This window comes from Rhipicephalus sanguineus, chromosome 11, assembly GCF_013339695.2.
Source record: "Rhipicephalus sanguineus isolate Rsan-2018 chromosome 11, BIME_Rsan_1.4, whole genome shotgun sequence".
Classification (NCBI taxonomy): Eukaryota; Metazoa; Arthropoda; class Arachnida; order Ixodida; family Ixodidae; genus Rhipicephalus; species Rhipicephalus sanguineus.
This window is the reverse complement of record NC_051186.1, coordinates 80,846,275-80,872,551: the sequence shown is the minus strand read 5'-3', so window position 1 is coordinate 80,872,551 and position 26,277 is coordinate 80,846,275. Positions and strand designations below refer to the sequence as shown.

Below are 26,277 nucleotides of genomic sequence, written 5' to 3'. Positions count from 1 at the left end.
TATTATCCTTGTTTCATTCACACTGCGAGTGAAGATGCAAATAGTTAAACATTAAAACACCTTTCTGCAAGCTGAAGAATGATCATGACCACCTCGTCAGTTTAGACTTCACGAGTGACCTTTCCAAGATCTTTCCGTCACAGTTCTTCGCGACAGCAGCACAGCTGCTTCGGAACTCTAGAATAGACAAATTAAATGTTTTGGGGCTTTGGAGCAGATTCTTTGTAGTAAAGCCAAGATCAGTATCGCACACTGCAAGTGTTCGCAGGCTGGTCCATGTCAATGTTTATAAACCTCAATGGACTGTCTGCTGTCATCCCTTCTTTTTTACTCTTATACGGATTAGCGATCGTAGAAAATTTTTTCCGATGCTGTACCATGAAATGAAAGCACAGGCGAATTGGTCAGGAAATGAGCCAGGAAGAGCTGAAGTTCTCGCGCAATACCAAGCATAAAGGTTGCCTTTGAAGACAGCGGAGGATGGCTGCTCCAACCCCGCCGCAATCAGTCATTTGTTCTGATCAGACACAACTCGACATACACCTTTACGTACAGCAGGACCTTAATTTAAGAGCTCTTGAAATTGTACTAACATCTTCAAGTCACTGCACAGTTAAAAACTTGAGTTACATCACAAAGAGTAAGTGCTGCTCTTTGTGATGTATGCGTATTCAGCACGTAGAGCAGGCATGTATTAGAATGAACTGCAGGTAGCACAGATAAATGTCACGAACTGACACGCTGCCGCCGTATGCGCAGTTCTGCATGTGCCGTTCACTACACGAAGGAGACAAGACGTAATGAAGAAGTACACACAGCACCAACTTTCAACAACATTAAATAGCAAAGCGAAGACCATGTATATGTGGTAAGGCGGCATGCATAAATGAAGAGAAGGAAAGAAGATGACTCTTAAGGGCTCGTTTTCTTTGTTAGACACAATATTAATGAGAACTAACAGACTTTCCTTGGCGTTATTGTCTGTTAGTTCTCATTAATAAATGAAGAGAGAATGATCAAACCGAGTCTACGACTGAAGAATAACAAATCCCTCGTCACATGTTGATCATGAACAAGGACATGGCCTTCACTTCGCTATTAAATGTTGCTGAAGGTCGGTGTCATGTGCGTTCTTCGCTAATCCTTGTTTCTTGCACTGCTCTTGCATTTAGTATGACCTACCAACACGGCCAAGCCTCCACCCTTCGTAAAATCAAAACTTGTGCGAACTTAACACTGGTTTATGGAATAATAATGCAAGGCATATTGCTAACCTTGACGGCCGGCAGGAGGCGCTCAAGAAGCTCCCGCTCCTTCTTCTGCTGCTCGTCTATTAATCGCTGCCGTACACTCTGCACATACACAAACACAATCAAGAAAGTTTTCAGCAAAAAGCCTGCACACGAACAAAAACACGTTTTTTCACCTCAGTTATTTCCAGATTTTACTGCCTCACAGTCACAGCAATTTACGGCTGACAAACTTCAAAAAAAAAAATTCACAGCATAACCACGGGTGAATGATGAAGAGCTTGGGCGAAGCTCCTGAAGGTTACACCGTGAAATCTTCAGTGGTTTCGCCCAGCAGCAATCAAAGCGATAGCCCGGTACATCATCAAAGACGTGACAAACACTGTATATATTTATACAAGAAATTTTATTAATCGTAAGTGGTAGCTAGACGTGGCTTCCGTTCCCCCTTCATTATAATGGCTTTATGGTCGGTGAAGTGATGGATCAGTGATGGGTCGTAGTGGGATGTTTGCAAAGACGAAGTAGTGGGCAGTTTGCAAAGGTGGTTACGCCGGACAACGGAGACGTGACAAGGTTAGACTACGAGGAGCTTCGCCCCTAAAAAGGAAAGAAAGAAAGAAACTGAAACTGGTCAGGCGTACCAGTAGGGCACAGGACAAACTATCCATTACTTTTTTTAATTAATTTCTCCACAATATCCTCTCTTTTGACAAGGTTGCTGTACAGTAAAACCCACTTATAACAATCCCACATATAACGATCTATCGATTATAACAACCACATTTGGGTGCACTTACGATTTTCCAATGCTAACGATTGAAGCTGCATCCACATACAGTCAAACCTCGTTAATACGTACCCGCTTTAAACGTACTAACGGTTAAAACGTAGTTGCGACGAATCCCCGACCGAGTCCCATAGAGCCCAATGCATTCGCTGACCGCTTAAGCCGTAGTGGTTCGCCCTATGCCTACCGGTTAGTGCGTACCCTGCGTACCGCGATAACTTTTTGTGCCATAATATTTTACTGCGCCGCTCAACTTCCCGATGCCAGAATGTGCCGCCAAAGGTCTTCCGCCTTTTTGAGAAGTGCGCAGATCAGTCGATCCCCGATTCCGACTTCCGCGCGATTGCGGCGACGCCTTTGCGGGTAAGCATCGGGAAAGAACGAAGGCGAGGTGGCGGCCACCGACGAATGCGCCGACATGACTTATCGCCGACAACCTTATCACAATAAGTATCTTCAGCTATCTGCTCGGGCACGCGTGCAGCGCAGCGCTACTTTTTAAGCCTACTGCACGCTTTTATTAGGCGACAACCTGAACGCGCTGGGCCGCCGATCGCTGCCGCTTCGTTGTGCGCGACCGTCTTCAAGGCTGAAGTTGAATTAATGGCACAAATGCCCGGGCAGGGACGAAGAACTTCAGCCATGTACCAACTAGCCCGACAGCAAACGCTACTAAGCCGTCATCAGGCGCGCACCGCATTGTAGAAGCGAAAGCAGATCGCTGTTGCGTAGTTAGCGTTGCGGGTCGCGGGCGCCGAGAAACCTCGCTGCATTGACGCTATCACGCTAAACGCACGTGTACGATACAGCAAGCGTAGCGCAGTTGTAACCATACTGCACGCTTTTATTAAGCGACCACCCAACGCGCCTCCGTCCGCTGCCAGGACCGATAGAGCATCGCGGAGTGCGCATCGCTTGCATGAAGCTCGTCATCGCTGCGTTAACCGAACAAGCTACTCGCCGCATCTGTGCACGATCTGGAGCGAAGTGGGTACGAACAACATTCCCACGATAAATGCGCGCGTGCGGCACAGCAAGCGACCCGGTAGTGACGGCGTGAGCCGAGTAGGCGACGCGCTGCACGCAACTAGCCGGGAGACGATCGGCGCCACGCGGCCGTACCGCGTTTCACTGGAACTGTGTCAGTTTTCGTTTAGTAGCAGATCGCGGTTAGACGCACGCACATATACCGCGGAAAGAAGCAGACACTGTCCGTTCTGTCGCTATGTCGGTCACTGCGTTGACCGCGTATCCCGGACCCTGCAATAGTTTCGAAATGCTCTTCGGCGTCGCCACTACGCGCTATCGGCCGGTCGTGCGAGTGTGCCAGGATCTTTTCTCCACTTTGGCAAAAAGAAAGAAAAGGCTTTGCGGTGGGTACTTTCGGCAATATTTGCTGTGGCACTCTATTTATTTGCTGGCGGCGATGGCGTACGCTAGGAGATGCAAATTTGTACTTGGTGTTTAATGCGTACTACCGTTTAGTGCGTAGTTATGCCGCGTTCCCGGCAGGTACGTATTAACGAGGTTTCACTGTAATACAGTTGAACCACCTTATAAGAGACCCACACAGGAGAGCAGTTCTTGTCCCTTATACGGGGTGCCTTGTATAAGCTGGGTACCATGTTCTCATTTTTCATCAACCCCTGCTTCGATGACGGCACATTGGTGTGTCTTCTACCCACTTGTCTCTTACATCAGCGTCTCTTATAATGGGGTTCATCTGTACTTGCTTGACAGACAAGCAGTTCTACATAACATGCAGCTTCTGCAGAAATGTTTTGCAGGGAGCAAAACATGAACACTTATAAGAAACAAGAGATTGCTGAAAGTAGCCGTAATGAACTGTTGCTGTGGCGCTGTCCTTTTCTAGGGGAGGTTACTGCCTGGCCCCTTCACGCATGGAGTTCTGGCAGGGACACTCCTCTCGTCTGCACGATCGCATCGTTTTTCAAAAGGGCGACGCTTCTGGCATGGCAGAACCAGCTGCACCTGGCTGGGTGATGGAGAGGTTGTACCCGTGAGCTTTTTTCCAAGTGACCCCATTTTTGTTCTCCTATGTTCCACTTAGCTGTCCACCCCTTCCTCTCTTCTTCTTCACTCCGTTTGTGTTCTTTCATACCTGTGGTCGCTGGCACAGTTCGTGGCAGAAATTGACAAAAATAGTATACCCGTATGTAAGCTTTCCTCATCAGTTGGCTAGGCTGGAGTTGCTGCCACAGGTAATGCGATAAATTACTGAAAACTGGTGGCTGGATGCTTGAAAAAGCGGAATACTATGCAGCTCACACACTTCCATGATGAATTTTGGCCTCACCTCTGTTATTAATATTATTGCAGTTTGCTCATGATATTTAAATGTTGTTGGTTATTGAGGCTATTCTTGAAATTTGGTTGGCACACTGCTATATCAAAACATTTTGAAGCTTCTTAATTCTAAGAGCCAGTTGTTTAATTCGATCCAAATTGGCTGGCTTCCAGAGCAGACAACATAGCCAAAACCTCAGTTTTTCACCTTACATAATGGACGTGGCTGACATTCATATTCCTCATAAAGAGGAATATCGATATGAGTGAAGTTTATTGCGAATGGCTGGCTGCTTTCTTAAACTCCTTGTTACTGTCATTGTGTAGATTGTGAATATGTTCTGTCACCTCAGGTACAGTCGCACTCAGTATGACTTGCAGCATGGGAGCGCGTGACCTCATGAGTTCAAAGATTGCACATGGCTTCAACTTGTTTTCATTTCAGCAACTAAATATTTTCTTATTTGGAATCATCCCCGTGTGCAAGAACAGCATTTAGTTATGGAAATAAGGTCTAGTGGAAGCCATGGGCATGCTTTGAACTCGTGAGGCCACGCGCTCCCGTGTTGCAAGTCATATTGAGCGCGACTGTACATGGGAAGTGAATGTATTGGATGTTTATTGTGTTGAGCTGGATAGGAGATGAACTGGCAGGGTGGAGTGTATTTGTGTTTCGGACATTACAATAAAAGAAGAGTACACAACGAGAGAACAAAACAGAACGTGTCCTCCTTTCTTTTTTTTTTGTGTTGTTTCTTGTGCTAGCCTCAAATGCAAACTTGTTCATTTAGAGACAGCAGCAGGTAGCTGGGAAATAAAAGCCTGAATATAGTTGGAGAACCATTCCATCTCAGGCTTGTTGAAATGCATATTACTTGGTCATCAAGCTTTTATGCTTTGCACACAGTCATGCTACGATTTTTGGTACTGGTAGTCTTGAAGAAGTCCTAATTGCTAAACGACAGACACAAGCCTGTCTTTCTTAGTGTTTATCTGGCACTGGTGTGTTGTGAGCTATCAGACACATTGTAGTTTTAACATATAAACAAAAAAGTGTGCTTTTCTCATGTTAATAAAAGCTTTTATTTGTATTGCTTCAGCCAGAAAAAACACCAGAAAGAGTGCAGGAAGAGTGCACTTTTGGGTTAGTCTTGTTATGCCTTCTGAACAAATTTGTACCATGTGTTCTGTTATTAGCATTCACATTTTCGTGAGGGTGTTACTACACATCCTACTTTTCTGATTCACATCACTGTTGTGGGTACTCCTCCACACATTGACGACCGAGTTTTAAGGGAAGTGCTGTGGTATTTAGGTTAGGAAAATACAAACAAGCAGGTTTTTGTAGAGCCTACTTAAACAATGAAACTTTGTATGCATGTATACATTGCAACTTCTGCTGCTCTCTTTTCTGTCTAGCAGCAGTAATGCTATGGCTGCTCAGGGACAGTAGGATTAGGTGAAGGCCTATTTCCACCATAATTACTATCTTTGAGTGTGCAAACACAAGCCAATTACATTCCGTGTTGGCTTCTCGTGGTGCCACCATGTTTCTGTGCAGTGCACAGTGAGTTTCCAGAAGTCATCGTCACGGGATGCTAGCGATCATTAGCTATTACACCACACCATGTATATTTATGCCGCTACAGCTGTCGAGTGACAGTTCATGTCATGAAATTTGCTTTAGGTGACTTGCCGTTTGTATTTGTCTGCGCCTCCTGCCTGCTTGCAGGTCGCAGTGTGAAAACAACTGTGCTTCCAATAACAGGGCTTCCACATTTTCACTAATGCTAGTTGCGAGGATAGCAGTAGATGGTTGATTGTCATTGTTTAAACTGAGCAAGTGTACAGCAGCTTGCTCGCGCAATTTATTTTTCTGTCTGCAGCGCTGCGATGACATAACCTTGTGAAGTAACTATAGGCTGGGGTGTACAACTTTGGGGGTAGCTTGAGTAATTTTAAGTCTGGACGTAATGAACTTGAGTATTGGCAGACTACCAAGAAATTGCTCACCCACTACAGTGGCTAAATGGCTGCAGTGCTTCACTCCTAACCATGAATTGAGGGGATCATTTACCAGCTGCGGCAGGCACATTTTGATGGGGGTAATGTACAAAACTTGTGCACTTTGATTCAGCTGCTCATTAAAAAACCTCAGGTGGTGAAAATTATTCCGCAGCCCTCCACCATTACATGCCTCATAATCGTGTCGTGGTTTTGGCTTGTAAAACTTCAGAGTGAATGCTTGTCTTGGAAATGGGTAGGACAGGCTGTTTTATGCAATCACGTCACAAGTATGGTTGAACCCCTCCCTCCCCCGAAAAAATTTCTCACTACGCCCCTGTCATGAAGCAATATTAGTGATTTTGCTTCGACATCACAGCCTTATTTATGCTTGAGATCGTATCAAAGCATATGATTGATTGGTGGATTTATCATCTCAAGAAATATGAAATGGTGCTACAGTGGAGGTTCTAGATTCATTTAGAGCACCTGAGATTCTGTAACACATCCAAAGCAGTGTGCACGCAAATGCCTTCGCATTCATTTCCTGCAACATTGTGGTCCAGCTCAGCCATACTCGTGGCCTCATGTTTGACAGAACGCCGAACCGCATAAATCCTACGTGGTGCGTATTATATGAAACAGTTTCAATTTCATGGTGTCAGGGTGATATAGAAAGAGCTAGTCAGTACCAAATATGGCAGTAAATCATTATTTCATTGGGTTTACTGTGTTGAGGCTCGAGTGTTCTCGCAATAATGGTACCAGTGTGGACCTTGATTTTTGAATGAGCTAGTGCAATTGTTTACCTGCGTGATTTGCAGACACATGGTTGCTGTGTCGTGCACACCTGAAGCACATAGTGTGTCTTATTGATGTCATGCATTTAGGATCTTCTTGTTTCATATTTCTCTTTTTTTTTTCACAGAAATGCAGGGGTGCAAAGCACTGTTTTACGATAAACATATTGTTGGAAAGTGAAGTGCTTTGTTAAAGGACGTTTATGTAGAAATGTACTTCTTTTTTTAAAATAAACTGTTTCCTGTCTGTACGTCGTTGAATAGCCGCTTGTGATGTGCCACATTTTTGTGGCAGCTGTGTAGTGCCCTGCCCAGGGGTGGATCAAGAGTAATAAAGGCTGAGAAGGGGGCGCCCATTAAAACAAATATGTTTTGCTTGACATATATATCGGACATCCAATTTTCGATCATAATCTGTGCTATGTGGGTTAATCCTTGTGCGTTCACAAACAAGCTGGCAAAATTTTAACACGTTCAGTCGAGCACTTAATCTATAATTGAATATTTTTTTCATAAACACGCGAATAGCCGGAGAGTAGAGTAACACTGGCGCACTCGCGAACCGTGACGTAACAAGCTGCTTGCTTGCCGAGGGTTTGCATTCCGGCGAACGATATTGTTCCGTGGTCAGCTGCGCGTGCAATGCAGCTATCTTAGCTTTCTTCAGCTTGGCATTGAAATGGAACAATTTGCAGCGGCTCATACTTTGGTGGGAGACGATGGCTCCGCTCCATGCAACACACGTCACACAGAGGAGGCACTGCACAGAGCATGGTAAAATGGCGGTCGCCGGCGGTGGGCGGGGTTTATAGCCAGCGACTCCTACGGCTCATTTTGCAATGAAATATTCTTTTAAAGTCCATTTTTCATATATGTACAGGCACAATACACCCTCTACTTCTATTTTTCGCTGAAAACTGCAATTTATTGGGTGACTGTGCCAAGGCCTCTCTAACGGCCTCAGTGGTGCTGTTATATTTAGCCGTTGGCTAATTATAACGGCACCAGTGGGGCCATCAAAAAAAAGACAAAAGGAAGCTTGAAAGCGAGTGCAGTCGTGATGCTCAGATCCTCCATAGCATGGGCAATATGTCATATGCAGCTCAGCTGCTTTGAACATCGCGAATAATAGCATGAAATAATCCTGTACTCTTCACTGAGCACTTTCGCGCGCCTTTAGAAGGGAAGAAAAGGGCCGGCTCACCCTCGCGTAAGATCGAGCTTAAGAATGCAGTGCATGGTTGAATTAAATAATGCGTACATTCACACCCGACTATATCAAACTCGGGTAAATCGAGTTATCGTTTATACTGAACTATTTTCAAATGTGGCAATGCTTTCAAGTCAGTGCACAGGAAAATCTACGGCTACATCGTACAAGATAGCTTGAACACTTCATACATCGAACATGGGATAGCACGAAACGCCCCAAGAATTTGGCTTACCCGTATAAGATACATACCAGCGATGGATGTATTCAGCAGGTAAAGAGTAGTTTTTTTAGAAGTAGTGTTATTTACATCGATACCGTTTTTCTGGCGTATTAAACGCCCCTGCATATAACTCGCGCAATCAACAACTAGCTCCGCCACATTAAAAAAAAAAAAAAAAACGTGTGTTGCCGGCAAGCCGCATTTCTTGCATTATCGTCAAGCAGTGCCGTGAAGCCAACTTGCGAGCTAATAATCGCATCGCAAATATGGTAAATTTTTTAAAAGGTTTCATATCGAACTAATGCCTTTTTTTTTCTCCGAGTTTCTGCGGGTTTGACTATCTTAGAAAACCACTGAGCGCGGTCTGCAATTGCATGTACAGGGGCGATGTAAAGAAGCGCGAACAGTGCGGCATCTACGTTCCCTGCTGTTTCGCATTTCTTTTCAAGTAGTTGTAGCCTGGATGGCAATAAAAATCCGCTCGAGTCGTCCATTATACAATCAATAACCACTCTAGCATCGTTTTATTGTCACCAAGGTCATATCGCGATAAAAAGAGCGTGCCGAGCTGTTCTATCGCCGTTTGAGTTGCGGCGCATGCGGCCGGTACCGTTTGCGGACAAAGGATTGCACATGGCGTTTTGTCCTTGAACTGACCAACAGGCGCGGGCATGACGACCGCATCGAGGAAAATCGGCGTCCTCTCAGACGTGAAGGTTTCGATAAAGTAGGGTCGTTCCCATAACTTACGTTTATCGTCGTTACACACATGTGCGGTAATTTTCGGATATCCTTTTTTTTTTGTCTCGTTAAGTCGGATCACTTACCTTGAAAGGGCTGTCTTTTGTCAGGTTCCGATAGCTATGCAGCTAGCCGCGATAAATCGGTTTTGAAAGACTCACTTGTTCGAAAATTCATCCGCTCTTGCCACGTGAATGCACGCAATGTGCATGCCAGGGGCGTGACCACAAGGGGGGGGGGGGGGGGTTGGGGGGGGTTCAAACCCCCCCCCCCGAAATTTTTCAATTTTGCTTGCATATACACATACAAACACACGCACGAACATACATAAAGTATAGTTGGAAACCCCCCCCCCCCCCCCCGAAAAAAAATTTCTGGCTACGCCCCTGGTGCATGCCACGTAAATTCATTGACATTCTGTGATATACAAATAGTAAATAGCTTTGTTATTGTAGACTGACTGGTTGCTCAACGAAAATTCACGCGTGTGCTTGTCACTGGGCGTTGTATCTTAGATCCACGGTGCTTCGTTTCACGTGTCTTGCTAAAAGACCACGTGTCAACGTATCTCCGTGCGCGAAGGCGTTCTTGGCGAGTCTATATTCTTTATTTTCTATGAAGCGTGCCGCTCTTTCTTCTTATTACTTCGCCGACGCGATGCGCCCTAACCCACGACAGCTTATTAGTATAGAGGGGGAATTTATTTCCGTGGTGTCGCACTACGCTTTCCGAAGTGAGCGTGTCGACAAATTGCGAAGGATCAACGCAGCATGTATGTACGATGGGATTTTTGTAGAACAACGCGTCCGTGAGTTAACCTGCGACACATCTACATCAGCGACCCGTTTGGGATGTTCCATCTAGTGAAACGTCCATGTCGTTCGTATCTCGAGATAACAGGACACACTCAAAGAAAAAAAAAAGTCATTTGACTCTTTTTTTTGCCACGTATAAACTCACACACATGACTCTCATTTGACACGTTGACTCTCTTTTGGTGAGTAGTGCGACGTACGACTCCCCAAAATATAAGTGAGAGTTATATGCGTGGCAAAAGAGTCAAAGGACTTTTTTTAGTTTAATTTTTTTTAGAGTGCAGTCATCCTACCGCGTGGCCACATAACAGCAGCCGGTGTCGCTCATGACGCGTACTAATCACTGTCAGTCAAACAGGGAGTGTCGGGAATGTACGCAGCTCTGGATGCCCCCTGCAAGTGAATAAACAAGCAGTAAAACAAAATGATGGAGGCGGGGGCAGTCTGTCCGCGGCGATCGGAGGGCAACAGGCGCGGTTTTGCGCTCCACATTCCGCATTTGCACCTCGACGAAGCTGCTCCCTTTGATTCGCACCATTCATTGCCTGCGCACTTCCGCTAACTCTGTTTTGAGTCACGGGGCGGCGGGAATCTAATGAGCGGCGCTTAATAGAGCACTAATTTCGGCTACGAAGGAGGAGAGCGGCGGGCGCTAATTATACGGCGCTTGATTCGAGAGCGAATCCGCGCTCGCTTTTGAAAGAGGATCGAGAGAAGCGCGTAGAAACAGAAAGGTCAGGCGTTTTCGTCAGCCGTGAACCGTCTGAATTCTCTTTATTTGTCTGTGTGAACCTATGTCTGAACTCTGTGAGGGCAGCGGCACGATGAGGGTTTGCTTTTTTGTCGAGCCGAGGCCTGAGCTCGCCGGGCCGGCCGAGCTAGCTCTGAGAGCGCTTCGTGATTGTGTCGGCTCGATGAAATTAGGTCCGGTCGCGCCGGTCGCTGAAAAGGCGCGTAACGAGACGCGCCTGATGCGATTTTGCGGGTCCCGCTGGCAGTTCGTTGCTGCTGCTGCTGCTGCTACTACTACTACAAGTATACGGCCGCGCCCGAGCGGCAGAAGGACGCGTACTGGAGCGCGTGGCGTCGCGGCGCCTCCCTTCGACACGCGGTGATAGGATCACCGTGGTCGGACGACGAAGGCACACAATGGGCGCCTTGATTTGACGCCACAAGGGCGCAATCAGTCTCCGAGCGCGCGACTTTAGCGAGCACCGTGTTTTCGCGTTTTCAACCAGCATCGAAAGCAGTCTTATCCGTAACGAAATGATTGCCATGTCGTGTTATGTGGCGAAACAGAACGGCAAGTACATGTATATGGAGCAAACTTTTGGCAATGCGTCGCCACGCGCAACTGTGCGCGTTAAGCGTGATTGAAGCTTTTATACGGCACGATGATGTTTGCAGCGTGTTAATCGCGCGGCGGTAAATAGTCACGGAGGCTACGCAGCACCAGGGAAACCGTCCCGTGTAACTGATAATTTGACGCTTATGTCGCACCTTGTACGTAAAACACAGTCACGACCACAGCATTGCCAGAGTTGGCATATCGTGCGCCAATACCGACTAACGCCAACTCTCTGCTCGCACAATATGTGCTCGATCCCTAAAAGCTGAGTTTGCTGGAAACTAGCTGAAATTTCGTTCTCGCCACGTAGCTAATTCAGCGGTAGTTGGTTTCATTTGTTGACAGTCCACACTTTTTCAAACTGTACGGACGAACTACCGAAAATTCCTGTTTTCTGAGATTAAAGCAATGAGCTTCACAAGTTGTCCTCATTCTATTACACTCTTCGACTTTCTGAGTTTATGTGCGTATTATTTTCTGGTTAAAGCGGGAGAAAGATGAAAGAATGCGCTTGCCGGCGTTTTATATACCGGCTTCGCCGAGACATCGATACAGATATGTGACTCGCAAGATTTGGGACTCTAGAAGTAACCATGCACAAAGCGACAGGGTGAATAGCCCTCTCAGATATAATTTACTTTTCCAGCAAGCCACAACACTCCGTGTCCATGGGTCACTTCTCCACTTACTGCTAAGGTCCCACCATTCATTCATTCATTCATTCATTCATTCATTCATTCATTCATTCATTCTCATTCATTCATTCATTCATTCATTCATTCATTGCTTATGATTTCAAAATTTTGAGCGCTTGTCTGTATAGCAAAGTCAACCAGAGTGAGCGCCGAGCGGTGACTATGAACGCATGAATACGGTACACGCTCGAGTTTCGGAATTTCGCGCGTTTCACGCTTTCCTTTTCTTTCTTTTGGTGTAAGAGGGGGGGGGGGGTCCTGTGACGTCATTTAACTCGCCAGCCTTTCTACAGTTGTCGTCGCCTCTGGTGTAGCTGCATACACACGAAAATAAAACATCTCGCGACACACATACGAAGACGAAATGTGCGCGGAAAAATCGAATCGGAGGTTTGCGTAAAGCTTCGCATTTAAGCCTGAAAATCCAATTGAGAAGCAAACGATGTGTCAATGGTATATGCCTGATTAAACATCAAGGGTGACTGTAGCTGAGAACAAAACAAAAAATAAAAACACAAGGGAATCTTCGCCTAGTCCCGTGCACAAGCAATGCACATGGGAGCGAATAATGACACATTCAAGTTAAAACTGATTTCACGGCGTAGCCGTGTTGTTTTATTTTATTCCAGGATCGTGTTTATGGATGTCTTGAAGACCTTGCCCGTCATCAACTTGATAACAATCATCGGCGTCACACACTACTGTTCGTTCTCTCTGCTGACGGCCGGGCCACTGGTTTATTGCAGTTGTCAAATGATCAAATGACTGAATGAACCTGGAAGATAAAGTAGTACTCGCCAATTATAAATGCGGTTAATCCTTATCTGTAAAACATGTCCGCCTGTGTAGCATCCGCTTGCAGTGCAATACGACAGATTCAGCTTGACAAAAAAATATATATATTTTGCAGTATTCTGTACGAGCTAGCTTAGCGATCTTTGAGACAACAAACAACGTGAGCGAAGTTATTGTGATGCCACTCATCGAATCCTCGTGCGACTTCGCTGAAGGACATACGGCACGTTTAACGACAGTTTTCTACGAATGTGGTGATATCACGTTAAGAGAAAACGTCGAAGATTGATTGGTCACAGCTTTGGTGACGTCGGTGCTAATTATGTTCGCTTAAAATAGCATGAGAAACATTCCCCACTCAGGACGTGCGCCACGCATCAAGCCGTGTAGCAAGATAAATAAATAAATAAATAAATATACATAAATAAATAATTAAATAAATAAATAAATAAATAAATAAATGCCTGCTCGGCACCCTACCATATTACGTGCCTCACATTCCTTTCATCTGTATATTTTATACGCCATAACTAAGAAAAATCTATTTCTTCGCGCTTCACGTGCGCAACTGGTAAGACTAGCGAACTACAGCACAGTATAAGTCTTGACGTCATGTTGTTTAGTCGAGTGCTTCAACACCATGTATACAGAGTGGGCTGTCCCGTCCTTGGGCGAACCGACGCCGAGGTGCTGCGTCACTGATGTCATGGACACGGCAGCAAGCGGCGAGCGCATTGTAGCTTTACTCGTACGCGTGTATAGTATATGAATGAAGTCGAGACCCAACAAGGACGAGAGAACTCGGCGATTGGAGAACGCAGCGTGACGTTATAATATTAATCTCACGTCGTTCAGAGAACGCACGAAACATAAGGAATCGGAGAAAGGAAGACACTGTATCTTTTCGAGTAGTGAATATATGAAAAGAGGAAAGCGGAACGCTGCGCAATCAAGTTCTATTTAAAGTATTCGCGGCTTTCGTTTACACGGTCGACAACATCTAAGGTGAACGCCGCCTTAGTGTTCAAGCCGGTAAAACTAGAGCGTCTTCAGGAGGGAAATGTGCGTTACAAGATGTAAAATCATGATGTCGATAGACACAATTACAATTTTCAAAATTCTGTATTAAACATAAGCTATGAGGTTTTCAATGCTAACGAGGTGTTTACCTTAGATGTGAACTACCACGTACATACGTAATGTCTTTCAGAATCCCAAGCTTGCAAAATAAACATCCGTTTTTAAGGTCAATTGTGTCGAGAATTTCTTAAGTGAGCAAGCTTTTCGCAATGCGATTGTATGTTCTTATTATTTTGTCTTCTTTTTTTTTTCTTCATACTTTGCTGAAAAGCTAGTATATAGCTTTGCCGAGTGTGAGGTTAAAAAAAAAGCACGTTTTTGTCGACTGCGTATAATTACGTTTATCGTGTGTTTTCCATTCGTTGAAATAAGTCATCTGAATAAGCCATAATTACGAGATGAAATGTAGATAACAATAATAAATATTTCAACGAGTCCTGCAGCTAGTGTATACTACCTGTAGGTCGGTTGACGCTGGTCAACGTGACGTGAGATCAAGCGCGAAATGTGAGCTAATGGTAACAATAACAACGACGAAATAAAGCAGTAAACTAAACAACACTGTCATACAAAAGGCTAATTACGGCCTCTCGAAGTGTTCACTTCACGTCGTGTCCCGTGTCCCTCTTATCTGCGCTGCACAAAAGCTCGCAATGATACGGCCCTCTTCTCTACAAACAGTACAGTAATGACGCAGCAAGTCGGCTTCGCGGGAGTGACCGCTTGTCCCGTAATTTCTTGCATTTCAGTGCCTCCTTACGTCACCCAATAATGTAACTGTCGGTCAGGCATTTTTTCGGGACACGAGATTTGCTAAACAAAGCCGTGTTTCCTCGAAGCTTGGACACGAATAGCCTCAAAGTTTCATAGTTTAGTAGCCTTTGCGATATGCCCAGTGATACATTACACTACAATCGTGAAACCAGTGTTCCGTAAAATTTCGAGGCCGGCTTCACGTTTCACTCTGAGTGGGTGCGGAGGCGTGTGTGTAATTCCACCGCGACGAGAAAACGAAACAGAGTACACAGCAAGATGAGTGTGATGAACAAATTGATCCATGGTGGACGAACCAGGGTAGTTCAGAGCCACAGAGTCAACGTTTCGACGAGGAGACCTTTCGCCCTGACGAACGCTGAACTCAATTTTCTTTGTCGAAACGATGGTACTAGGCCGGGTCTTTCCTATACTCCGTTTCATACATCAGGTGGAACGCTATGGAAGCTAGCGATACTTCTTGCAGTAGATGCGTTCGCACCAAGAAATAGTTCAATTATTTTACCACCCGTAATGTGATCTTTTTCGTTTTTAGACAGACTAATAAAGGAAGATGCTTTGTGCCTTCGAAAAGAACAAACCCCATTATTTATACGGTTGTCAGTGTGTTGTTCCGGATAGCTTGGCGCATCTTCCTTTATTTTCGCTTCGTGGCCTCCGCGATTAGTTCCGGTAGCGCGTAGCCGGAGCCAATCGCGGAGGCCACGTTTACGACGACGAAATCCAAGCGCGAGACACGCGGACTTACACATTTTGCTGACCGAACGTCTTGCATAGTTTCCACAGCGTTGCACCTGATGTATGAAACGGAGTCTAGTTTGGTCATCGTTGATCGGTGTAAAACAAGAATTTACACTCCCGTAAAGGAGTTGCCAGTTAGTCCGTCGCTTTCGGAGTGCGGGTTTTGCGGAGAGATGAGAGACACCGCAGTGCGGTCTCTCAGAGCGTCTGCAGGACGTCGCAGAGGATACGCTCGATGGGCACCGGTCCGATGGTGGGCCGGAAGTAGGCCTCCTCGAGCAACGTGGCCGGCACGGCGCGCAGAGAACCCAGCAACAGGAGGAGTCGCGCGGCTCGGTGCTGCTGCTGCCGGGGCCGCTCGTCGCCGCTCTCCAGGAGCACCGACAGCGTCTGCTCCTGGACGCGCTCCACTTGCGACGCCTCGCGTAGACCGGACACTTCTGCGATGCGCGCATCGGGGCGTGTGTGTGTTGACTAACGCCTACTCTCCCATATCCTTTCTCTCCTTGGCGTTTAGCGCAGAGGCTTGTGAAGACGCAGACGTAAAGGAGGGACACGCACTGGCGCTAGCTTTCAACAATGTTCTTTTAGAACCCGGATCACGCGCATTTGTACATTGCGTGATCCGGGTTCTAAAGGGCGACTGTTTATTTTTCTTCTCAGTCGATTCTATTGATCCCGCCCGAAAGCTTTCCGCACCCAACGTGGTCTTGCACTGCCTCCGGGATCGGAGGAATTGGAAGGTTTCTGCACCTCGCGTGGTTTTGCAGTGCCTTCGTGATCGGCCTGCCTTTGACCTAGCGACGATGTCATATGCGATGACGTCACGTCCTCATAATGATGTGTCCTCATAATGATGTCACGATAACTTCACAAATTTTGGCGACCTGTGACGTCATCACATGCTGATCTTTTGCATCACTCGTGGTGACGACGCCGACTGTCACTTTTCGCGTTTTGTGAGGAATCTAAGGCTTTCGTCTCAATAAATCGTTGCTGAAACTTATCGCCGGTGTGGGTGTGTCCCCTCTTGGCCGCATCTTCACAAGCCTTTGCGCTAAACGCCAACAATATGTATTACCGACAAGGCAAGAAGTGAACACTCGCTAAGCTCCCTTCCCTTCATTTCCTCTGTTCCTTTGCTGCCTTTTCCTATGGCGCAGAGCCGTTCTCCCGAAGCGCCATCTTTCTTTTCCTAGCAATAACCACTTCACCTCTCTCGCAAAAAGCGCCCCTAAGCGACGTTTTTTTCGACCATCTGCAGGAGGCATGTCGATCGAACGGCTGTAATTGTGACGATTCGCTCACTGTGCCCAGCCAATTCATGACACTTCTTTCCTTAACGCACAAACAATATTGGACCTCTTTGGTACGAAAACTTCGAAAAGAGGTAACGTTCGAAGAGCAGGGATATCAACCAATAAAAAAAATTGGCCGCGTATCTGCGTGCGCCGCTGCAAATGCCGTGTAAAGACGATAGAGGAGGCGCTGCGCGAGATATGGACGCCATCTGGTAATACGTCGGGAAACATGAGCTTGTGCAGAGGGTTTCCTTCCTCCGTGGCAGAGGACGTTCGTCGGCGCGCATATGGCATTTTCAGCGCAGCTTAAGAAACTAGGGTCTTTAGAATTACGTATCTTTGTACTCTCTATTAAAGGAACACACCATCTAATACTTACCTAGTGATGTTGTGCCTCAGGTATGCGTAATATTTACTTTTTGTTCGACAACGTTCACTATGAACAGCGTACCAGTTCAAGATGGGTGGGCGGTAAGCAAGTGGTTCAACTTTGGCCGGGTCGCTGAATCGGGTGACAGACAGACAGACAGACAGACAGACAGACAGACAGACCAAAATTTCTGCGTTTAAGTTCCCCAAGAAAGACTATCGTCTTTAAAATTCCATTGACTACGCTGCTGGCTAAAGTTTAATGTATGGGGAAGAGAAGGAAATTGCTATGGAAAAAGTAACACCGCAGCATACAAAAAAAAAAGACACAACTTACAGAGTCTCTTACGCATTCACCTATGACGACTCGAAGGCGAAAGCCATCTTCTTTTTTTCTCATTCGACGTATGGATCCCCCCCGCCCCATCCGAGATATTTCTGCACCTAACGGGGTTTTCCAGTGCGTCCAGGATCGGACGCATTGTTAGCTTTCTGCACCTTGTCTGGTTTTGCACTGCCTCCGTGATCGGCCCACCTTTTAGCAAGCGACCACGTCATGTGATGGCATCATCGTAGGACGTCACGTTGTGTGACGTCATGGTGACGTCATAATTGCGGCACAAAAATTGTTGGTCTGTGACGTCATACGTTGACGTCATCACGTGATGATTTTTCGCATCACTCCTGTTGAGCCGCCGTCGGTCAATTTTCGTGCTTGATGCAGTATCTAAGGCTTTTGCCTTAAGAAAAATGTTGGGTTACAATTTAATACAGCTATCCTAATTTATCTTCAGTATAACCATCTAGCTGCCTGATCTGATCTACAGGTGCATAATTATTGCACTCTGTCCTTAATATGTTTTCGTTTCTTTTTTGTTTAATTATTATTTAACATTCCGCATGTTCTTTAAAATTTCCTATCCCCCAGTGTGAGTACAAGTCACAGCAGAAGGAAATCATTATCGTCATCGTCTCACAACTGGTGCATGCCTCAAACGTGGCTTAAGATGAGGGAACAGGGAAAGAGTGTAGGGGGCGGGGGAAAGGGCGACGCGTGGCCAGCTCGACAGCAGGAAAAACCACAGACGGGAAGAAATGTAAGAATTGGCAATGGTGGGGGAGGGAAGGACTCATTTATAAGGAAAAGGGAAGGAATTGAAGGGTGCAGTGGCGGACTGGGGCATGGCGTTCACCTGGTCTGAACAGGGCGAGGGCCTTGAGGCACGAGTACTCTGCGGCGTCCGTCTGCAGGGCGGTCAGCCTGCCCACGGCCTCGCGCACTGCCTGCAGTCCACGCAGGCCGCCCGCTGCACTACCGCCTTCGCCGGCCGCAGACTCGACACCTGCGTCCGCCACAACGATGTGCACCTGTTTTCACGTGTCGTATTGAAAGGACGCCGCTGCTCTCTCACGCGTCACATTAAAACAGGGGAATCGCAGACGCTTTTCATAGTGTATTTCTATCATTATCCTGCGGCTCACTTAACCAATGTAGCGCCACGAAAACCTAAACGGAGAGGAAACTTCATCCCATCAACGTCTCATTCTGGGGGCCGGCATGTCATGTATACCGTAAAATCCCGAGCAAGCGCCACCCCTCCCAAGTTTTCCGCGAAACTTGAAATATGCGCCCCCTCCTCCCCTCCCGCCATATTCACTGTTTCATTCACAGTTTTTATTCGCCCGACGAGGGCGAATAAAAATAGTGAATTCATGCGTATTCAATAAAGCATACCATTAGAAGCACGGGTGTGCATTCTTTATTCTTAACGGCTCTCCCGCCGCCATCTTGATTCTTGATCCTCGACCACGGTGTCCTCGACCAAGCAAAGGGACCCCCTCCAAATTTTGACGGATTATGCTTCACCGTGGGTGGGCGGCGGGGCGCACTTGTTCGGGATTTTACCCTTATGTATACTATAAGGGTAATTCTGTCATGACGTTGCATGAAGAAAAAAATACTCGTAGGATTCCTTGTGCATTCGCCTAAGACGACTCGAAGACGAAATCTGCTCATCATCATTATCATAATTATCAAATAATTATGATAGTCATAATCATCTATAATGCTAATGATGATTTTTTGGTACCATTCGTGTTGACGACTACCCCTACGGTCACTTTTCCCGTTTCATGAGGCACGTGAGGCTTTCGCCTTAATAAAATAAACGCACTTTATCTCTCATGTTGTGGATCTTAAGTACTTTCCACGAGGCTGTTTCATTTACGTAAGTGAAGCAGTATTTGCTGTTTGAACTGGATTCTGTAGTGTCACTTCGCAGATTGGTTGATCGTGAACAAGTGCAGAGGGCTTGTAGTGAGGTTGAACGCGAAGAGAATCATTTCGTTGATTTTATGGGTGCCACAGTATATGCTACGGTCACGATGCAAAGTGCTGTCATGAAGACAAGCTGCTGCATCGCGATGAGACATCTTGTCGCAAGAACTATACTAAGCCGATCGTGTAGTCAGGCTGCCGTCTCGAAGTAGTATTATGACACCAGTGCTGTCGTGACGACAAAAAAAAGAAAGTCACCAGACTCTCGAAGAACGCGTGCGGAGAACCGTTAACATGTCGACATTCATATCAGGGCGGGTGAAGCAGAATAATTCCTTTAGTTTGTTCGATTCTCTTTAGTCATCCGTCGCTCTGGATAGCTAGTCGTAATGTCACGAGCCTGGCGCAAGTGGGCGAAAAGAAACGGCACGTTAGGCTAATGTGCGTCTGCCATAGAAGGTGTGTAGCTGGTATGCAGGTCAGTGATGCTGCACTGACCAGTGGCAGTGACCAGTGGGAATCCCCATTGCGCTGCGCTGAGCAGGAACACGTCGCTCCAGGAGGCCTCGAGCAAGAGCAGCTGGTCACGGCAGCATAGCTGCGCAAAGGCCGGCACGCTGCGGATCCAGCGCAGGCTGCAGAAGAGTAGCTTGGCGGCCGTCTCTGCACACCTGCGGCATGTGAATCGATGAATCAAGAACGGGCCTGTCATATTCGCAAATATGTTCATATTACAAATGATTTGCACGAAGCACCAACCGACAATAGTGATAGCGAATCTAAACAATGTTTTTCAATGTTTTTATATGCAAGCACTTACATGCGAACTTGCGTAGGTTGTGCGTAGATCTACCTCACTGTTTTAACCAGCTGTATTGCCACTGGGGGTACGAAATTCTTCAATCTATTCGTGAAATTTGCTTTTTGCATGTCTGCCAATCTCCCGATTTGCCCGGGAGACTCCCGCATTTTGACCAGTCCTCCAGATTGTATGGCCACGGCCATAAACATTCCTAAAAACAGCTCTCTATGGCACCGATCGCACGGCCCAGCTCCTCAGTTTCTCCCGCACCCGGCCGGATCGAGCATTTCTCTCCACCCTTAAACTCTCCCCACTTATGCCTCTTCCCATCTCATTGCCCATTCCTTCCCACGTCTCCTCCCTCCTAACCGTTGGTCGCCTCCCTGAGAATATGCGTCCTGAACACCATGCAACTCTCCCGTAAAGAGCAGCGCGAGCCTCCGCGCTCTGGCGTAAGTTCGGACGGCCAACCGCCGTGGCTTACGTGTATGCCGCCCCCGTACCACCACTACCGTACCCAACCCACGCCCTTGAAGTCACTGACAACTCTCTCCGACCTCTATTACTGCCTCCGTCTACACTTACACCTCTGTGGAGGCTGAAGGGGCAGCTATTGACCTTGCCGTCACGCAAACCTCCGCGAAATACACTTTCAGTGATTCCAAGCCTGCGGTATAGAACTACGCAGTTGGACGGGTTGCACCCTCGGCCACCGGTATCTTGCGTTCTGGCACCGTTCCCTCTCGCCCCATACAAATCATCTGGATACCCGCTCACGGGGGTCATCCTGGCAACGAGTCGGCCAATTCCATCGCTCGCGATTCGACTGACCGAGCAAGCCCGCCCCCGCGGGAATGTATACGCGCGACGCGCTCCTCACGTACCACGACATCACCTTGCACTACCGTCTCTCTCGCCTCACCTTCCCCTCACCGCACAAATCTCTTTCCCAGCATCACCAACACTTGTGGCACCAACTTCAGGCCCACACCTTTCTTACTCCCGCACGTCTTGCCATCTTCCACCCCTGGACGTACTTCGCCGGCCTGCCGCTTATGTGGCAACTCCATCGCCAATTATGACCATATATTCTCAAGCCCGGCACACTTTCCCCCTGCCTCTTGGTACATAATAAGTCCGAAGCAGAGGAAGGCTGCATTGTCCAGCACCAGGCCGGATCTTCAACTTCGGCTGGTGACTTTGGCGGCGGTCGTCGCGACTAGGCACTGCCTGGACGCCACACCGGCAGCATGAAGGCCGCCCACAACGCTGCTTTTTAATTAAAAAATACAATTTTAGCTCTTGACTTTCGCACAATGTTTTTCACCACCGCCACCACTGCGTAAAGAAAATTAAAAACCGAGGACATCGGTTCGAAGATTTGCTGATTGCGTGCGAAACGCTTAAGTCCCTTTTGCCGCAGTACACTCGTGTCATGCGGAAAAGCACACAAAGATCAAATCATTTAAAATATTCAGTTCCAACTAGAGTTGGGGGGTCCCTCAGACGAAAAGCGGTTATAAACCACTCGAGAGTGCCTGAGGGCCACGTTCATGGCAACAGTCTTGAAATCCATGCTTTTAGGAAATAAAGTACAATAATAGCAGCAAAAAAGAATTAAAAAAATTAGAACGATGTTGTGCAAATAGAACAATAGAAGAAATAGACGCAGATCAAATGACATCATTATGTATGTATGTATGTATGTATGTATGTATGTATGTATGTATGTATGTATGTATGTATGTATGTATGTATGTATGTATGTATGTATGTATGTATGTATGTATGTATGTATGTATGTATGTATGTATGTATGTGTGTGTATGTATGTATGTATGTATGTATGTATGTATATGTATGTATGTATGTATGTATGTATGTATGTATGTATGTATGTATGTATGTATGTATTGTGTATGTGTGTGTGTGTGTATTCATGCATGCATGCATGCATGCTTTATTTTCCACGAAACCAATGCAGAGTTGCAGAGGGCTAATGGAAAAGAAAGCTCATAAATACAGTGGACAACAATAAATAAACGTGATGAAAACAAAGGGCGCGATAGATACAAAGAGTAAAGTTTCATTCTAGTGATGCTAGTAAAGCATATTATGAAAAGTCATTAGGGAAGGGTGAGAAAATATTCTCGTATTTCTCTATTAATAAACGTAAAAAAGTTCGGGTCATTGCACACTAAGCTCTATATACATCGCGGCCAGCACCGAGTTCTGACCTTCGGAGAGCGGCCACCAGAGCAGCGGCCGGGGCAACATGGCGATGGGACCTCGGAAGAAGGGAAGGCCAGCGGCACCTTGAAGGTCGGACAACGATGCCGCCGCAGCCGGGTGTACTCCGGCCAGCTCTGGAGGCAGACCGGCCGCTGACGGCAGGCTAGCTGAGGACGCCGATGACTCGCTGGCCAGCGCCGGTCCCAAGCCGCCTGGCGGGACTGAAGGCGACGCGATGCCCGGCCGCTGAGTGGACGCCGAGTCCGGCGCCTGGTCGTCGATGCCGTTCGCCTCCTCAGTCGTCGACGATGGAACCGCGTCTGCGGGCGAAGTTCCGTCAACCGTGTGACTGCGCTGACACGCGCTTCAAGTTTCAAGTTTATTGTTTTCTCAAAGCAGTACACAACGGAAGAATTATACAGAAAGAGGGCTCACAGTTAAAAACTGCAGCGGCACCTCTTGTTATTAATTACACAACAAAACTAAGCATGTGTTGGTCTAAAAACAAAAAAATATACAAAAGTTACACATTCCTTGCGATGATAAACGTATGGTAGCGCAACACTTCATTACATAACACGAACGAGAAAAAACGCACCGAAAAGGTAGAGTTTACAAAAAAAAAGAAAAAAGAAATGAAAAAGTTTACAACAAAGTAAAGAATAGGTAATGTTGACAAAGAAATAGGATAAGCTTTTAATGATCGTTGGTATGGTGACTGTGTAGGTGAAGATTTTTACATGAACTGGTAGATTATTCCATATTTTCACACTTGTGTCACTAATCCCGTTAATGGGATTGGCAATCGCCGAGCGGATTCCAAGGGCGGACGTATCGGCCCCCCAAAACGCACCACGAAAGCGTGGACAATTTAGAGTTGGTCCTTTTAGTGCGCCAGCGAACGCCGGTTGTGGTCCAAAGACCGAGTCAGAGCCGAGAGTCGATAACACAAACGAAATATATTCTCAGTTAAACACATGTACACTCTGTTGGTACCAGTTACAACTTCACAATATAACTCAGATGGTGTTAACACAACGGGAACTAAACAAACAGATCACGCGCTACAAATGCAATCTCATGCGTTACAACTATTCAAGAACAGTTAAAGTCCTGAATATTGAACAGCGTACCCAGTCCACAATTCTTGGACGGTACTTGAATGCTTCTCTTCCAGGAAACACTCACGCTAACTCCAGCGCTGATTGTCGTAGTTCCCACCGGTCAGTTTCGAATGTTTCTCTTTCAGGAAACACTCACGTAACTTGTCACTGCTCACACGGCGTCATCATCCGATTCTTCCAGATCGACGATCGACTGACTGCAGAACATCATAAACACGTCTTCTTTGGCTGAGGGAGCCACACTCAGCATAACCGGCATAACTTCACTATCTCCGGACCGACTCCTGACTGGTCGACGATGCACGCTTTTCTCCCTTCTCCTCCGGGTTCCAGAGCGCCGGGAGTGTTCTCCGGCGGGCAGCACAGCCAAAGCTAGGGAGAGTGCGAGATTTCTCTCGTCGGTTTTACTCGCGGCGGCGTCGCGTCATGCTTTCTCTCTAGATGGTTCTAGGCTTTGCCGGGCGTCTGATCTGGTTGTCTGCGTCTGGCTCGAGTGGGTGAGGGGGGAGCGCCGCGCCGGTGTCTTTTAATACTTGTTTTAAATACTTGTCTTTTAATACTTGTCTTAGGGAACTTAAACGCAGAAATTTTGGTCTGTCTTTCTGTTCGTCGGCACGCATAGGCGTGCGCACGGGGGGGGGGGGCAGTGGGGGGCGGCCGCCCCCCTAATATCTTAAGAGGGGGGGGCGCAAAATTTTCCCCGTACATTGGCCCTTCTAGTCACCTAAGAGGAAGGGGGGGCGCAAAATCTGCTCCATACATTGACTTAGTAGGGTGGGGGGGCGCTGCGATGAACCTTTGCCCCCCCCCCCCACCTAATAGCGAACCCTGCGCACGCCTACATCGGCACGTCACTCGATTCAGCCACCCGGCCAAAGTTGAACCACTTGCCCAAGGGCCAGCCATCTTGAACGGCTGACTAGGTTCATACTTGTGTACATTGTTGATCAAAAAGCAAACATTACGCATATCTGAGGCGCCACATCACTAGGTAATTATTAGGTGGTGTGTTCCTTTAATAGAAAATACATAGATACGTAATTCTAGAGACCCTAGTTTCTTAAGCTGCGATGAAAATGCGACTGCGCTGAAACATGCTTTCCTCCGTGCCCTCTGCACGAGCTCATTGTTGTGTTTCGGTTTCGGTTCAGTATTGCACTGTACGAATGCCATGGGGCGCCGCTCTGGCATTCCTGCTTTACCCAGGCGACGTGTAAATAAAAGAGTGTGTGGAGAGTACTCGTTGAGTGCGGACGTTTCTTCTGCTTCGGCGCTTCGCGCCAAACCGCGTGTTCGGGCTGGCTGGCGTCCCCGCCGGTCGCGTTTGTCACCGCCGGTCTTCACCTGCTGCTGCGCCGGGACTACCAGCCCGCAACACAGCTAGCACTCATGTTTCCAGACGTATTGCCAAATGGCGTCCATATCTCACGCAGCGCCTCTTCTATCGTCTTTAGACGACATTTGCAGCCAAGCACGCAGATACGCGGCCAATTTTTTTCGTTGTTCCCGCTTCTTGGGCGAGCGGCTGGCGCCGCGCTATCCCGCTGCCGTTTGAAAGTAGCCGCGCGCGCGTTTTATTGACGCGCTCGTTTGTGACAACTTGCAAAACTAAGAGCAGTGATTCCACTCCTGCGCCAACTGCGCCAAAGTGCGCCAAATTGTATTTTCTGCGCCATCCTGATAATATCGACGAAAATTGCGCCAAACTGCGCCAAAGTCTCGGGTTTGGGGGTGTCTATCACCGGCAATCGCACGGCCGGCGCGTCAGAACATGTGCAGCTTTATCTTGGGGCTGCCAAAGTCGCAACCATGGACCAAGAATTATTCCGCTGAATAAATAGCGCTGGCGCGTGCGTCCCGAATAAGCCATGATGCCATGCACGGTGCCGATGCAGCTTCTGTTCTGCAAGTCGGCTCGACAGCAAAACGCGCTCTCCGCAGAGGCTCGTGACGTCTAGGCCTCTCGGTAGCGAGAAAGTGTGACGGCGATTCATCGGCGGACGTCGTCTGTTCTAGAAACGCTGCTGATTGCTCGTTTCAAGCGTCGCACGGCACGTAAGGAAAGCAATGTTCAGTAATAACTACATGTGTGCTGCTAAAATGTCTGTCACTTCTGTTTCCGGACATCGCGGAATGAAATCTGGGATCGCTAGCAGTATATATATCGAACAATGTCGAATTTTCCTTGCTTCGCGTTTATGGAAGAGCACGCGAACGGTGGAAACGCGTTCACACTTTTCCTCAGATATACTTTATCCATTGAGCTTTCATTCGGAAGAGCTTTTTCGTAATTGCTTATACCAGCACGTCCGAGTTTAATCACTCTGCGGTAAATACCCCCTAAAAGGCCCTGCCCTTTCGAGCTCACGTGCTAGGGTTCCAATTCGAATTTTTTACTTGTTTATAAAAATTTCATCAAATTAATAAAAGCATATATCCTGGTCGGAGCAGCCGCTAATACGCAGCTGTCAGTAGCGGGCCCGTCGCTGATGGCCCACAGTGAAGCGGCTATCCCATGTTACACGTCCGCCCCTCGCTTTCGGGGGTCAATAGCTGACGGGTAAAAAAACTCAGTTTCGCTTAAGGGCGACGCAATGA

At 47.2% G+C, this 26,277-nt stretch overlaps 1 protein-coding gene and 1 long non-coding RNA gene across 12 annotated transcripts in view; one reads left to right on the top strand and one right to left on the bottom strand.

The window, feature by feature from the left end:
* Positions 1-26,277, bottom strand: part of LOC119375196 (GRB10-interacting GYF protein 2) — a 676,837-nt gene that overhangs the window by 62,329 nt on the left and 588,231 nt on the right. Inside the window, exon 13 of one of the 11 annotated variants that reach the window (XM_049420362.1) lies at positions 1,275-1,352. The exons of the other annotated variants lie outside the window; for them this stretch is intronic. Coding sequence (XP_049276319.1) covers positions 1,275-1,352 — 78 coding nt within the window. The remainder of the gene's footprint in view (positions 1-1,274; positions 1,353-26,277) is intronic. 11 annotated transcript variants of the gene reach the window in all.
* LOC119374641 (uncharacterized) lies at positions 3,580-7,402 on the top strand. The gene is made up of 2 exons (XR_007417938.1): positions 3,580-6,646; positions 6,700-7,402. It is a non-coding gene; the product is annotated as an uncharacterized LOC119374641 (long non-coding RNA).